This window comes from Peromyscus eremicus, chromosome 15 (genome assembly GCF_949786415.1).
Source record: "Peromyscus eremicus chromosome 15, PerEre_H2_v1, whole genome shotgun sequence".
Classification (NCBI taxonomy): Eukaryota; Metazoa; Chordata; class Mammalia; order Rodentia; family Cricetidae; genus Peromyscus; species Peromyscus eremicus.
In genome coordinates, this window is record NC_081431.1 from 19,943,050 (window position 1) to 19,959,882 (window position 16,833).

At 42.7% G+C, this 16,833-nt stretch overlaps 1 protein-coding gene across 2 annotated transcripts in view; it reads left to right on the forward strand.

The window, feature by feature from the left end:
• The first annotated feature begins 2,172 nt into the window (after positions 1-2,172).
• Rgs7 (regulator of G protein signaling 7) overlaps positions 2,173-16,833 on the forward strand; it is a 386,347-nt gene continuing 371,686 nt past the window's right edge. For both annotated transcript variants that reach the window (XM_059280689.1, XM_059280690.1), the window contains exon 1: positions 2,173-2,290. In XM_059280689.1, the coding sequence (XP_059136672.1) occupies positions 2,213-2,290 (78 nt within the window). In that variant the 5' untranslated portion in view covers positions 2,173-2,212. The remainder of the gene's footprint in view (positions 2,291-16,833) is intronic.

The following is a 16,833-nucleotide window of genomic DNA, read 5'->3' on the forward strand; positions in this document are numbered from 1 at the left end:
GATTTTTCCTGAACAATGGAAAGATCCGGGGAACCGGTGGAGAGATTCTCAGGTTCCTGTAACTTCCTGATGTGCCCTAAAGCTGACAAGTACTTTTCCTCTTTCATGTCCTTCTAACCTTTGGGGAATTAGTGGCAGGGACCAGCAACCCCAGACCCTTTGTGATTCTGTGGACCCCGGTAGAGCACAAGGACCAACAGAAGCCAAGTTCCTCTGAGCCCAGTATGTTAAAGCAGCCAGACATCAGCCATGGTCCTTCAATGTCACAGGTGGCGAGATTGTTCCCTTTAGGTCGAGGTCTCCAAATTCCTTCCCGTTTCTCCAGCTTAGGAGGAGACAGTGAAAGCCACAGGCAAACAGGACAGGAGAGGCTGCTGAATTTGGTCCTGGCAGTTGCTTTCAAATCTGGGATATTCCAGCACCTCTCTGTGCTGTTACTTAAGCATAAAGATTTTCAATCATTTGCTTCCCTAGTTCTGCCAGAAGGGTCGCCAGGCGCACGACGCAGACCTGCCAGCGGTAGGGGGCCTTATCTATCTATCCACCCACCCACCCCTTCACCCACCCACCCCTCCACCCACCCTCCGTCAAGCCCTTCCTCCTGCTTAGCTCAGTTTGGCTCTCCAGGCCTAGGGCGGCGCGGGCGGGGCACAGGAGCGTGGGCTGGCCAGCGCGGGGACACAGGGCCTGTGCTCCCGAGGGGCCGCGGGGTCGGGAGACCGGGGACACCCAGGGGTGTGGCGGCGGCGGAGCCGAGCCCGTCCGAGCCGGCACCTTCGGGCGTCCCTGTCCCACGTGACTGTCGCCTCCTCCCTCCTCCGAGTCGCGCGCACGGGGCCGGGCGTCTCGACTCCCGCGCGCGCTCGACTGGTCCCAGTCCCCGGGAGGAGAAGCGGAGGAGGGAGCCAGCGAGGCGGCCCGGGGGAGCGGGCGCGAGCGGCGGCTGCCGGGGCCGCCTGTGCACCGCGGCGAGGGTGGCGGTGGCCTGAGCAGCGCGAGTGTGATGAGGCTGCCCTGCCTCGCTGCTCCGCTCGCCGCCAGCTGACAGCGCCTGCCCGCAGCACGCCCGGAGGGGGAGCCGCGGGGCCGTGACCTTGGCCGAGGAGGTAAACGGAGGGAGCGGGAGGGGAGGAGGCGGCGTCACCCGGAGTCCCTGGGACCCCCCCGGCCCGCACCCAGCCCTCGCCCTACTCTGGCGGGAGCTACGTTCCCCGGGAGCCGCGCGCCCGGCGGGGCTGGGGCGCTGCGCACGCCGCGGTCCACGGTGCTGAAACTGCTGCCCGGTGCGGCCGGTGCCTCGGTGCGGGGCAAGGCTGCCTGCCATTTGCTGCCGCCGAGAGCGAGGGCCAAGCCGGATGAGCTGGGACTCAGCTTTCTCTGCTCTCCTGATTGCTCCAGGCTTGTGCAGTTAGCTTGCCCTCCGCGCTGAGCCAGGTGATTTGCTCAAGGCTTGACTTCCCACCAGCCTCGGGTTGTCTGGACCTAATTCGGATGCTTTTCTTCCAAAGATTAGTCAGGGTTCGGTCCAGACTCGGTGCTCCGAGTGAGATGGGAGCAGCAGAGGAGCCGTGGGTTGGCAGTGAAAGCAGGTAAAAGTGGAGAGAAGCCGATGCCCAGGCTGTGTCGGGGACCCGAGGAATGGAGAGCAGACGTGTGCAGGAGAAGAACACTTGTGGGGAAGGGGCCTCGGACATGTCTGTCATGGGAAACTACTGGGCTACTGGGAGAAAGTGGGCTGCTGTGGGTGTTGGCTTTCTGCTCTTTGGGGAGAGCCACATCATGTGGAGCTGCAAGTATGTGAGAGAGCTGTGGGTTCTAGGGAAGCGCAAACCACTGGGTTTTAAGCGAGTAGCTAACACTTTTAAAAAGAGAGTATCCACAAAATGAAGTCCACAGAAACCTTAGCCAGACGACTGTTTCTAAGGGGAAGGTTGTCAGTTAAAATTCCCTGGGGCTACTACAGCTGTAAATTCCTTCCTTTCCCCCCCCCCCTTTCTTTTCTCACTCTCTTTTTTAAAAGTCCATGTCCTGTGTCCTCCAGTCAACCCCAGGTGACAGAATTCTCCCTGTGGATTGGGTACTGTGAACATGAAGATGAGTCAGGGGAGTCTGTTCCCTTGAGAACTCCCACCAGGGTCTCACTGGAGGCTCTCTAATCCTTTGCAGGGCAGACTGATAATCCTTGTAACGGAGGGACCAAGTTCTGGGTGAAATGGCCCAGGGGAATAATTATGGACAGACCAGCAACGGGGTGGCGGACGAATCACCCAACATGCTGGTGTACAGAAAGGTAAGAATTCTGCACTTCCCTCAGAAAAGGGAAACTTCAGCTTTCTCTCTCTCTCTCTCTCTCTCTCTCTCTCTCTCTCTCTCTCTCTCTCTCTCTCTCACACACACACACACACACACACACAACATGTTTGAATCAGAGTATTTATCAATTTTTGGAATTCCTAGATCATCAATGATTATGTACTATACTAGAAGAAGATCAGATGCTCTCAAGTGACATGAAATAGATGGGACCCGGCATATTCCTTGCTGATCAGTTAGAGTCACCTGTCCTTAGTAATCACAGCAAGTTTGGCCATGCAATATATTTTGTTTGCTCCACTTGTTTTAATAGCATCCCTTGTGATTTTCAGAGGCCTTTTCTAATACCCCATAACAAACATTTAGATTATAATAATTTCATTTGGAAATAAAACTAGACCACTTTGCAGGTCTGTGGCAAGAATGATCATATCCGTGGATGTGTATGCTTTCATGTGTTTACTCACAACTAAATGACTCTAGTTCTTTTGGTCTTAACCTAGTTTTTTTTTACTTTGTATTATTACTGTTGTTTTATATATAGCATCTATACTCTACTGTTGTATGCCCCTGGGATAAATCTGTGCAATCCAGATTCCCCCTTCCACACACATATCTGACAGGTTTCTGCCATGCTTTTAGCAGCAAACTTCTAGACATCGAGCTACAGACACATTTGGGTTTGGCGTGCGTTTCAGAGTGGTTGCTTAGGTAACTTCAAGATGGATAATCAACAAGCTTACTAAAATTAAGGATGCAGTATTCTTTATGTAAGTTCTGCATTGATTTTTCCTTTTGCAGTTTTACTGGGATTGTTTTTCTTAGGCATATTACTTGGGGTGTATATCAGCTTAGATTTCTTTACTTGACACTGACAAGGGAGACTGGAAATCATACACCGAGGTCAAGACTGTCTTAAGGGTTTTGATTAGCACTGAATCCAGGATGAGTGCCTGTGAGAGGTGAGCTGATTGTGAATACAGAGGAGAGGCTGTGTGCTGCCTTAACCCATGCAGAATTCCAACTTTTACTTGTGTGGCCCAGAGATGTTAGACGGTAGTGAGGAACATTCTGGAGGGAATATTGATAGTGGTCTAAGAGCAGATACATGGAGCCCAGACACAATGCCAGGTTGCTCATCCTGTAGCCTGTGGACAGTTCTATTCTGTGTAAATGCAGCCAGATGTGTCTGAGACACCACAGAATGAAGGGGAAGAAAAATAAGGGGCTAGTTGACTGTTTTATTATTTTTGTTCAAATGGTTGAATTGAGATTCCTATGCACTTGAACCTAAGTCATTACTATTACATTCTGACACTGAATGAAGTGAATGGGTGCTTGCATATTTAAAATAGAGAGTTGGTCTAGAGAAAAAGAATATTCTGGTGGCATCTAGGTACTTTAAAGTAAATTGCAATATTTTCTTTTATTTGGCATGACTTTGAATATTGTAACATGCAAGATGTGAGAATTTAAAAATCTATTCTAGGAGTATACACAAGATTGAGAGCTGTACTTTTAGAGGGGAAATTATGATAGTAAGCTATGTTTGTTAACTAACACAGGTGCATTTTTTCCTGTTTGCATAAAAATAATTGATAGATGACTTGGATATCATTATTTGATTATTTGCCACATTCAAGTCTCAGATTGCTAATTTGGAATTTACTTTATAAATTGTAGTTTCAAATTGCTATTAGTTTTAAATGTAAGCTTATAGGCTTCATGGAGATTTCATGGAGAGAATCTAACTCTTTTGTCCCTTTGAGAAATGGTCTCACTATGTAGCCCTGGCTAGCCTTGAACTTATAGCAATCCTCCTGACACTGCCTCTCAATAACATTTCACTTTTTAAAAAACATTATTTCTGGTTGAGTGTAAGACTGCTTATGATGTGCATTTTACCCTTCTTTGATTGGCTTTTTGTTTAGGGATTAACAACACATATCACTTAGTGTTCATGGAAAAATTGCCTGATAAAACATGACTGATAAAAAGAATAATAAGTTCAGTAAATCTTACTCATAATGTCTAAGAATGGATTTAATGTCTGTCTGAATTGTCTGAACATTTTTTTGTGTGTAAGTTTTTTGTGACATAAGTAATAATTTTTAAATAAACACTTTGACTCATTATCATTTGCTAGTCATTGTGTAAAATGGTCTATGTGTATGCCCACATAAAACAGGACATCATGACTTTTCTGTTTTTGTTGTTGTCTTTGCACCACGTATTCTGTGGGCTTACCACTTGATAACTTCTCTGTGGAGGCTGATTTTTTTTTTTTTTTCATATGAATAGTAAAGTAATTGGAGAGGGGTGAATCTATCTTGGGAAATTTCAATAGCTCCCCTTCATGAAGAAATAGGCTCTTGTTACAGTGTTAATTAATCAGGAAGTCAACCAAAGGCTCAGCAAAGACCTTCAGCCCTAACAGGGCATTGCTCAATAACGGCTGAGAGAGTGGAGGGAGAAATTGCTGTTTTATTGACTGATACCAATTTTCCACTTCTACTTCACTGTTGAAGTGCAATTCTTGAAAGTGTGATCTGAAGCAGCCAGATTCATGGCATTTCTCCCTCTTCTTCTGCTGCCTCCACTCCCCATCATAATGCTCTCTGCTCAGACCCTCATGGCACTCAAGACACACATGTGTTGTTTCCACTTTGTCTTGATAGGTTATAGATGACTCTTAGAAACACCCTGGGGAGAGATGCGGAACTGGAAATGCTACCCATGTGGAATATGTAGGAATGTGGCCCTGTGGGAATTCCTCGTTTACTGTCTCTTTCCATCGTGATTATCCTAAAACAGATTATAGAAGTTCTAACAAATATTGAACAAGTACAGTCTTCTTTTTCCTGTGAAAGTCCATTGTGTGTGTGTGTGTGTGTGTGTGTGTGTGTGTGTGTATGTGTGCACGTATGTCACTAGAGGTCACCAGGGGTGTCTGTCTTCAGGAGGCTTCCATTTTCTTTTTTGAGAAAGCATCTTTTATTGACCTGGAACTTGACAATTAAGTCAGACTGGCTAGCTGGTAAGCCCCAGGGATCCACCAGCCTCTTCCTTACCAACACTGGGATTATGAGCACTTATCAACATGTCTGGCTCTTTATGTGGGTGCTGGAGATTGAACTCCGGTCCTTACACTTGAGTAGCAAGAACTTTACCCACTGATCTGTCTCCTTGGCCTCTTCATGGTGGTTTTACAGAAGACAGTCTTCAGTATGTTAAACTATGATTACCAGGCTGAGTAAATGTTGCCAAAATCAAGGCTTCAGCGGATGGCAGTACTGCCTAGTGATCAGGGCTGGTCTTTAAAAGTCAATCGGGCTCATCTGCAAGTAGATTTCAGCTTAATAGAAAGAGTCTCTAGAGTTTATTTGATGTTTGAGATCCACTTTAAAAATTGCTATGGATGAAATGTTTGCCTTATCAATTCTTTTCTTTATATAACCAGGAGATTAAATTAGAGTGATATGTTGTCTGATATATTTGAGGACATCTTTAAAAGTTGTAAAATGACGAGAGTTGAACACTTATTTCTAGGGCTTTCTATGCTGCCCTCAGATGCGTGCTAACTAGATTGGAGTTGTAAGTAATCAATTTCCTTGAGACTTGGCTGGCTCCAACATACCTTGGAGCCAGATCAGTTTCTTGAAACATTTGTAGAGGTGGCATGTCAGAAATTGAGTTCTGTTCTGGGCTGATGATTTGTAAACGCTGTTCTCAGTTTTGATCATCTCTGGGAGAAACATCTTACTGTGACCAATAATGTTTGCAAAAGATGACCGAGCTAGAACCCAGAGCGCAGAGTGACGCTGTCCAAACATGGTGTCTGGCCAGCATGCTGCCCACTAGACAGCATCCATCACTCCTTTCCTGCAACTGACATTCCTGCATTGGAAAAACAAAATTTCTAGGGCACCTTGGGGCCAGTATTTCAAATTTACTGTAATGCTGGTGCCTCACTAGCAAGAATGCTCAAAATATCCAATAATTTCTGATATTATTGCAGCAACCATTTATGCTTCAGCTGTCAGAAAAGAAAATGAAAGTATTTTCCTCCTTTGTTGTCTTATTGGAAGGAGCATGGTTTTGGAAATAGCATTTAAACCTATCAACTTCACTGTGCCTCTCTCCTTTGCCCTCTCCCATTCTGGCCTTCATTCTGCTATCTTCTCCTCCTCCTTTCTCTTCATCTTTTATATAACAATTTCCCTTCTACTGTGTCTTTTTGATTTTCTATGCAGAATAGAATTAAGGGTAAAAATATAAAGCTCATTACTATGCTGTTAATTTTAGTTATAACAGTATCTGTTGGAGATGATAACTGGTCCCATCTGTATACAGGTGCTCAATGTGGCACTATATTGTGGTTGTGGCACCAGAGCAGTATTTAAGGGTAACAATATTCCAGTCTTTATGAACATGTTGGGACAGCTGGCCTTCCTTACCTGAAGGCACAGAGACAACCAGACTGCCATTTGGAAGGTTGTCTCTGCTGCCTAGCTTCACTTCAGTGCATTTGGAAGCTATTTTTGATGTCCCTCTGTCCTGGGAGAGCTGACACTCCTTTGAGAAAGAGAGGGGTTACTGGTCCACAGGCAGGGCCAATCTCTCAGCCTTGAGCTGCTGCTGTGGTGCCTGCTTTAACTCAGTGAATTTGTCTTTGCAAGCTTGTTAGTCTCATCACCTTAGAGGTTGTCCCTGTTTCCAACTCAACTTCTGCTCTTAAAAATAATCTGCTGGGTTTTAACCTTAGTCCTCTTGACCCGTCTGGGGTTAGTCCATGTCAGCAGAGGGAGTAGTATTTGTGGGTGACCACAAGAGAAAAGTATGTTAGAAAAGGAAGATGTGTGTAAATAAATACAAAGTCCTGGGTCTTAAAGTCTCCAGGTTTTGAAGGTAAGGATACAGATGGGAGGCAGACAAAAATTTTCATCCCATTTTTGGAACATTCTGCAGTGGCACATCTTATCTCATTAGATGACTGGGAAGTGCCTGCCTTTCTGGACCAGGAGATGTTGTCTACCTTAGAGATAGCCAGACCTCTCTGTCCCTCTTTGGTGACACAAATAGTGACAAGTGCCATGAAACAGGACAGGATCCTATTCAACATGCCTTCTGAAGGAGATGGAAGCATTTTGTCAGTAATACTTCACTGATGAATTCCGGCTAATAATTAACAAGTTCAGAGCAGGAAAGGCTTCCTGGTTGAGCTCTTGGCTTGCCCAGGCTGTTTGTGGGATTGACACGGGGATCTGTGGCTTGCATTTTACCGCCTTCGCTTTCTGTCTCCAGTGTCTCTGAATCTAATTGATCAGGGGAAAATGCAGATTCACAAAGAGGAGCTGTCCAGGGATTTTATTGCCTTCTAATAGCCTTGTGGCTCCCCCGAGTGATGGGAAGCTGGATATTTTTAGGTGGTGTGGGTGACAGAATATGATCACTGCAGAGAAAACGGAAATATCTCACATCTAGACAGTTTAGTGACCTAATAACGTTCAGTTCTCCTTGAAAACAGACCTGCAGCAAACAAGCAAACGGAGGAGGCTCCTTGCTTTGTAGCGCCGACGAGGCATTTGAATGTCAGGGCCACAAAGACTTCTATCCCACACAACATCAATCTAATTATAAAATAATTGTAAATGACAAAGTGGGTGCTCAGTTCCTGAGAGGGAAAAAAAGACCTGGTTTCTTTATGCCATTTGCTCAAGGCAACATGGGAATTCCACTTGCTTTTGTTTTGATTCCTTTTGTATTATGTCTAGTTCCATTAACAAAAATCTGAGACTAGCAGAACTCTCCTAGATGATCATGGACTTGACTCCAGCATGGCAGAAATTGCCCACCTGCTCTAGGCTAGAAAGTACCTTGCCTGGGAGACCTGTTTAGAAGGACCCACTGATAGTCTGTCTATTGGAAAAATGTCTAGGAAAATGGTAGCCATTAGCTATGTCCCTATGAATAAATGTGGAGATCTTTTTTTTTAAAGATGTATTTATTTATGTATTTTATGTATATGGGTGTATTGCATTGGGACTACAGTTATAGACTGTTGTGAACTGCCACGTGGGTGTTAGGAATTGAACTCAGGACCTCTGGAAGGGTAGCCAGTATCCTCAACTGCTGAGTTCCTCCAGCTCCAAGGAGATCTTATTCTTTTTCTATTTTGATGGCTAGCTAAATTAGAAGATGTTCTCTGTATTGGGAAGTCGTAGCCTTGAAGCTCAGCTGGGCTCTGGTTTAGTTGTGTGCCTAGAAATTAGGGTCATAACTTCTTTCACTTCAGTTTTCTTACAGATACAATGGCAAAACTAGACATTCCCCTCCTGAGGCTGTTCAGTGAGATAGCCTAGGGGAAGTGTCTTGAGTAGCATCTAATGTGTATCAGGTCTTTAACAAATGTTCTGTTGATTTTAATAGTAATATCACTATTTATTTGACAAAAATTATTAAACATTTTTGTATGTGTCAGGTCAGTTAGACTAAGTTGGTGTTTTTGTTTTCCTAAAGAGGGAAAAGAGGGAACATTTTCTTCACCTGTCATCATACCTTCCAATTGTATAAACAGGAAGCTCTGTGAGATGCTTTGATAATGTCTTTTAAATGACACTTACAGTGTCTGGTCTTGTAGGGTCTATATAGCCACCTTCTATTTGCTAATAAGCTCTTTTTAAGTTGGTGTATCTTTGTATGTAACTGTGTATAACTGTGCACATATATGTGTATAACTTTATGTGTAACTGTGCATGTATCTGAATAGTTCCATGCTACTATATAAACCAAATAAAGCCATAGGATTGAGGCTTTTCAGAGGTAATGGGGAGGTCTGAATTTATCTTTTTTTTCATTTTGTATATTGTGAAGTTGAGAAGTGACATTATTTTTCTAAATCATATAGCTTGACTTTGGATGTTTGTCTTCCTAAGTGTGCTCTAAACGATCAACATCTAAGTGATAAATAACTGAAGTGTTTTGTATCTTCATATAGCTCAGTGCTAGCAAGTGACCCACATGTTGCTGCTCTGTTATGGACTATGGGAGGGTACCTAATCACCACTATATGCAGAGTAGATATTGTGTTTGCTTTAATCAGTATTAGCTCTTGGGTTCCTGGCAGCAATCAGATGGCGAGTTACTTTTATCTATCTGACCAGTAGATTTGTGCTTATCTGATTCTATGTGGAGATTCTGGGCTGGTAGAGACCCGGGATGTGATACTATATGGCAGTACTGTCAACAGACCTTTCCATCATGATGAGGAAACTTCATAGACATACTGCCTGGTCTTAGGGTCACTTGCCACACTGGGTAACTGGACATTTTGAAATGTGGTCAGCATTACTGAAGGCTGAATGCATGTTAAATCGTGTTTGGTTTAAATTAATTCGGACTTGAGTGTTCATGTGTCTGGTGATTATTGGATTAGACAAGACAGCGTGGACACACAGAATGATGGGCCTTGGAAAATTTGTGTCACTTACCAAGAAAAGAAATAAAGTAACATGTTATATTTCATCTAACATGTGCAAGAAGAATACGTATATTTAAAGGAAAACCATGATCCTGACTAGTCTGTTCCCACGGTGAGGGGCCATTTAGAAGATCACCAAGTTTCCCATTTTCAGTCACTGCTAAGAAGTTCTAAAGAACAATGTGTGTCCACATGACCTCGGCTAGTCACACAAAGCTCTCAATGCCAGCCACTCCAGTTCAGCAGAAAGCCTTTGTCTAGTACAGAGGTGTGGAGAGAATATGTACCATGTGTATGCCTATGTGCAGCATTGGAAGGTAGGACCCAAGGCACCTGTGCTAGGCCAGTGCTCTGCCACTGAGTTACATCCCCAGCCATCATTAAAATGTAACTATTAATATTGCTCACTTTTGACTTTCCTGAAAGGTTTGTTTCCTCAGGAAATCAATATCATTTGTCATAAACTTTACTTACCTTTAGGCTTTTGGTTTCTTTTGCTAATTAACAATTAGCATATGCCATATCATTTACATACATGACTTGCTTCCCTAGAAATAAGGAACTATTTTGGTTATTAGTGTCCTTGTGGGGTGCAGGCATAACTGTGTAGCCAGGCTGTCCTCATGGGCCACCTTCTTGCATCACTCTCCTAGATGGTGCAGTTGCCATAACTAAAACGCGTTCTGTTCTCCCAATAAGAGCTCTGGAGACCCACTTATGTATACTGTGAGCACCCAAGGTCACTAAGCAATGAGTGGTAATGCTGGGAGCTCTGTGAGGATGGAGACACCTATTTTCCTGTTCTATGTCTCAGCTTTTCAACCAATGACACAGAATAGGTTATTTCTGAATGTCGGATGTATGAATGTATGAATTATATAAAATGTGAAATCAGTCCTAAGCAAGTTCTGAGCCTCTCTACCGAGTTGTTGTCTAGATAAATTAGTGGAGGGAGAAGACTTTGGAATCACACTCTTCATCACACACCCATTTTGCTTCCCCTCATATGGACTATGTGTGTGATGAGACTTTTGGACAATGCAATTGTTTTCTGAGCCACCAGTGACTTATTTCACAGCAGTGAGACATGGATCTTAGTCTATTCTCAACAGGCTGACGAATGGCAAGAAAATGGAAACACTAGCCAGATGAAAAGTTGTTTATTTTCGGTCATCTGGTTTCTTAATAAATAGATATCCACCTCTGTCTCCTGTCTGCAACTTTGGGTGCCTAGCAGAGTTCCCAAATCTAACTGCTCCTGATGGTTAGGGTGTAGAAAAATGAGCTGAATTGAATTAATAGAGTGTTGGAAACACCAGCACTTCAGTGAGATGCACGAGACACTAGTATATGTCTTCTCCCTTGCAAAACTAAACCTTGCTTTCCAGGGCCCCCCAGTCCAGCCACCCTAATCCCGATAGCTCAGGAGATAGGAATGTCTTTAAATTAGCAGCATTACAGGAGAAGCCGGTGCTCCTGCACCTAGAGAATTAGCTTCAGTGTTTGCAGAGTGCTGAAGCACAAATAGACGTGCTAGGAATTAAATTGCTTTTTCCTCCTGGAGAGAGTTTGCTCATCTGTAAAGTGGAGATAAGAATAACCAGTATCGTTGGGATTACATGGATGTACATGTTAAAAGCTGAGCATGGTGGCTCATGCCTGTAATCCCAGCACCCAGGGACCTGAAGGGAGGAACATGGTTGCAAGTTTGAGGCTATCTAATGAGCTATGTGGTGAGTTTCCAGGTCAGCCAGGACTATAGTTTGTGACTCCATTTACAAATAAACATGCACTGAACACACATGTTAAGCTTGGATGAATAGGGATCCTTCAGTATATATAACTATTCACTTTATATTATATAAGATGTATCTAGATTTTTCTTATAAATGGAAGGGATGGCATTTAAAGAGCATCTTTTTCTTTAAGATTTCTCTTACATATTTTAGGATTTGCTGCTTTTACAAGCTTAACATTCTCATAGCCTCTAGAGCAGTGACTCTGAGCCTTTCCTAATGTTGCGACCCTTTACTACAGTTCCTCGTGTTGTGGATCTACCTCCTCCCCCAGCCACAAAATCATGTGTGTGTCTCCAAAGATCATCCACGCTGTAGCACGTGTCGCCATTTCTTCTCACTAAAGACTGAAGACTAATGCTTTGTCGTTGTATTCAGCATTTTATTTGCTTCTGCACCCAGGAGCCCTTGGGTTCTCTCTGTCCTTGGCTATTGTAAACAGTACAGCAACAAACGTGGGTACATAGAAATCTCTAACAGTGTCTCCTTTTAATTCTCTCTTTCGGTTCTGGGCGTGCTCCTGGAAGTAGGAATGTCGGACAGCACAACGATTGCCTTTTCCTCACCGTGTGTTCCCACAGGCAGCCCACAGAGGCTCTGCTTGCTCCACAGACTCACCTACACTTGTTTTCTGGGCTTTGTCAATAGTCATTCAGATGGGTGTGGAGTGGTAGCTCACTGGAACTTTGGGTTGCATTTTCCTGAAGATGGGCATCTTTTCCTACACTTATGGGCCATTTCTTTATTCCCGGAGAGTCCTCGAGCTTTATTAAAATACAGATTCAATTGTCCTTACTTGACCAGGGCTTGGCTCAGAGGATTATGGCTATTTAGATTTCTGCCTAACCAAGATTTTGTTTACCCAAGATTAGATTGCTTACCTAGACTTTTATTGGAAAAGAGGTCATTAAAAGCTTTGTGTGTGTGTGTGTATGTATGTGTGTGTACATATATATACATACATATATATATATGTATATATATGTACACACACACAACTGTGTATATGAGTGTTTTGTCTACATGTATGTATGTGCACCATGTGCATGACTGGTACCTGTGGAGGTCAGAAGAGGGCATTGCATTCCCTGGAACTAGGATTATGCATGGTTGTGAGCTGCCATATGGGTGCTGGGAATTGAACCTAGGTCCTCTGCAAGAGCAGTTCTCTTAACTGCTGAGCCATTGCTCCAGCCCCTCTTGGTCATTTTTAATGTTGCTTTAAATTTATCTATTAGCTGAGGTGAGGAAGGGTGAATTCTCAGCTATAGACCACTTTGTAATACCACTGGCAATTGAAGTATGTTCATGGAGAATTCATCTCTTTGGGTGGCATACGACATTAACTAGTATTTTCCTCATGTACTGGAACCTCCACTGTGCCACTAAGCATTAGGAGAACACACGTTGGGTTTCTGTACGGTAGGGCATTTTGACTTGCTGTTCTGCTGGTAGTCTGGCCTTCTATGGTTGCTTCTGATGAAGTGGTGATGGGTCATTGTTTTTAGCTGACTTATGAAAGCAATATGAGAGTTAAGATGTCCTGTATGCTGTGGACAAGACAGATTTGCCATCAGCTCATTCTTTGAATGGGTTGATTACTGAATGTCTTCAAAGCTTGGCTTCTTTATCTAAGGATTGAGCTCATAACAAAATCTGTTTTAGATTACGCGCCATGCTAGCCCCGTGATCGGGGACCAGTTGCTCTTATTCCTTGCTTCTTTCATTTCCCTTTCTTCTTCTCTCCCTTTCTCCCCTTTTTCTATATTCCTCTTCTTCCCATTTCTTTATCATTTTTCCATCTTATTAGTTAAAAAAACAAAAACAGCATGTGAAACTTCATTTAGCTGCTACACAGAACATTTCAGGTTGTGCAAATATATGACAATTATGTTTTTAATTTTGTAAAGTCATACATAGAACTGTTAATGAAGTCCTACATCACAAGGCCTGGCTCTAGGTACAATCACTCCCTTGTATTAAGAGAAAATTATATAATGTATAATAAAGGAAAATGAATTTATTTATAGTTTTGGCTAAAGCTGGGGAGAAAGAAATTTACTCATAGCAGTGTTTCAAGATATAGAAAAGATGAAACAAAAGTCAGGAAATATTCATGTGTAGATTTAATTCTGGGACCTAGCTACCAGAGATGGAAGAGAGTTATTTTCCAGGTGTAGAGGACCAGGTCTTTGGGGGTGGGCATTTGCACTCTCAGCATGGCATTTCCTGTAGAGATCCCACTTCCTAAAGACCCTTTTAGATAGTTTCATCTCATTATCATATGAAAATCTGTGTGCTTGTTATTGCTGATTTCCACTCCACAGATGGCTTTCATGGGGGCTGAGTGACCTACCTGGAACATGGTAAGAGGTGAAGACCTAGAATTCACAGTAGCTCATGGACCCCTTAGACCAGTCACTTTTTTTCTCTGAACCTCAGCCGGAATATGGTTAAAAGATTTTACTTCATCATGATGTTGTAAGGATCAAATACGACAACTTGAAAACTCAGGTTCTGGGTGATTATTATATACATCAATGGGATGGCTCTAGTGGAACATCTCTTGATGTTTGGTTTCAATGTGTAAGGTCAGGCTAACATAGCTGGTACCCTCCAAATGGTGGTTAAACTCGAATCCAGTTTTTCACCCTAAACAGTGCTGCCAAACAGAGCACCCGAGTTAAGACAGGTTGTGCCAGCCCTATTCCTGTGAGGAGAGCTTTTTATCTCCCCATAAAGGTCTCCCTTTTGCCTTTTGCTCATGATGCTGCATGATGAACCCAGGACCTGTGACATGCTAGGCAAGCACCCTGCCACTGAGCCTCCCCCTGTCCTCCCCCTCTCCCCTCTGTAGAGCATCCCTTCTGCCCTCCACACTGCCCTTCATTCTTCCTTGTTCTTCTGCTTTCTATTTTCCTTAAACACCACCTTCCATGTCTCTGAGTGTTTTCATTTTTAAATTTTAATTTTTGCAGTTTTATCTCAAAGTTTCAATGATCTTTTCTTTATTGCCTATTTATCCTTTAGCTTTAGAGATTTACGTAGAAAGCTCAATAACTGACCCTTTTGAGTGATGTGGCGGTGAACCTTAATCAGTGAAAACTGTAAAAACACATTGAAAAACAACAGTTATTATTTATCCTAAACCCATGAAATAGCTCCTTCATGGGTCCTTGAATGAAACAAGCAACCCATATTTCTCAGAGTTTTACAATGTAGACTATCCAGGCGCGCAGGGTTATCGCAGGGAAGAGAGATTCATTTGTGTTATAAACCAGAATTGTTACTGTTCATTAGCCCAGCAAAGGGAGATATCAAACAAGTTTAATTGTGAGGATTAGTCTTACAAAGGCATTTTTTCACCTTGCAACATTTTCTTGAACTAATGTGAAACACTTTGTATGGATTCTTATCATAGATCATTTGGGTTGGGGATTGGGATGGGGTCAATGAAAAGCAGCTATTATGTTGGTAGCAGCTTCTCATGGACTAGCTTTATCTATGGCCTTGAAGCTCCTTGATATTCTTGTCATGAAAGTTTGTTTGCAGCTAATGAAATCTGCTTGCTGCATATTGATTTGTGTGACTCAAAGATCATTGCCACTGTATAAGATGGTTGTAAATCACGTTGTCCTTGGTGTTTCTTCTGTAGCCATAGCACTCTCCATTTTCACCTAAGCACAGGGCTACCATAACAAACATCACATCTCCCAGGCTCCCAAGCTACTAGGCGGGGACATAATGTATGTTCTGGTCAGTGGGATAAGAGTAGATAAGATGTGATACCTGAAAAGAGACCACCTTAAGGAAAGAGAACAGTGAGAGAGGCTCCCCATGGCTCCATAGTAAGACCGTCTCATAAAAGCCAATTGAAACAAAACAATAACAAAACAAACAAAACAAAACAATAAAGAGGGGGAAAAGACACTAAAAAAAGAAAAGCAACCCCTCCCCTTTTCTCTTCTTCCTTCCATTTCCCCTCTGTTCCTCCTTCCTTCCCTCTCTTTTCTGTCCCCTTCTCCCCTCCCTCAGTCCTGCTGGTTGGAACTTATTTTGTTCAGGAGATGGAGGCTGAGAAATAGTGGGGGACTGAACAACAAAAGAGAATTAACCAGGTCCTTGCTGATTCCAGTCTCTTCACAGACTAGACCTGCTGGTGAACATTTTATGTTGGAGAACACTTATGTCTTCTTTAAAATAATGCATTTTGGTTTTCTGTCAGTTGCAACTAATCTGAATTCTGATCAATTCAAGAACTATGCATTTAAAAAATTGTAGCATAATAGTAGGTTTCAAGTTCTATTTAGTATATTAAATATATATAGTTTTAAGACCAATGTGCTCTGGGGATAAATATAGTTTCATTTAAACAATTTATTTGAAAGACTTCAATTAAATTAATTATGCATTTGATTTGATTCAATTTAACTTAACAAATATTTATTGGATAATTATTATATGCAAGGCAATTTCCTAGAAGTGCCAGAGGATAAGACACAGTGGTGATGGTAATGTGCTGTTGGTCAGAGTATCACTCTGTCCCAAGGCAGAGCCAACAGACTCTCTCTCTCTCTCTCTCTCTCTCTCACACACACACACACACACACACACACACATACACACACACACACACATACACACACACACATACACAAACACACACACATACCTCTACACATATATACGAGCACAGATTTACACACATACACATAAACACATACAGTAGTACTCTCATAAAATTGATGGGGCAATTACTCAATTTCAAATTTTTCATTTTTTCCTATAAAATCTAAGTTATAGAAAGCTTATCATTGCCTCTATCCAAAAATAAATGGAAATAAAGTTTTGTGATTGATGTTACTGCTCTTTGAGTAAATATGGTGAAAACCTTATAAAAATTTGTACTGGCTTCTTTCCCTCTTTTCTCTTTATATATTTTTTTCTCTGAGACAGGGTCTCCCTAGGTAGTTTAGTCTGTTGTAGATCTTGATTCTCCACCTTCTGCCTCCCTAGTGCTTGGATCTTGGGGTGTGGGGTTTGGGGAACAAAGCCCTCAACTATTTCATTAGTATTATAATTAGGATGAGTGAGCAAGTGTGTGTGTGTGTGTGTGTGTGTGTGTGTGTGTGTATGTGTGTATGCATTTATGTGCATGACTGAGGCTCTGTTAGCAACTGCCCAAATTGAACATTTGAAATCATGGAGATGAGGACCAAAATGGACTTTAACAAAGAGTGTCAA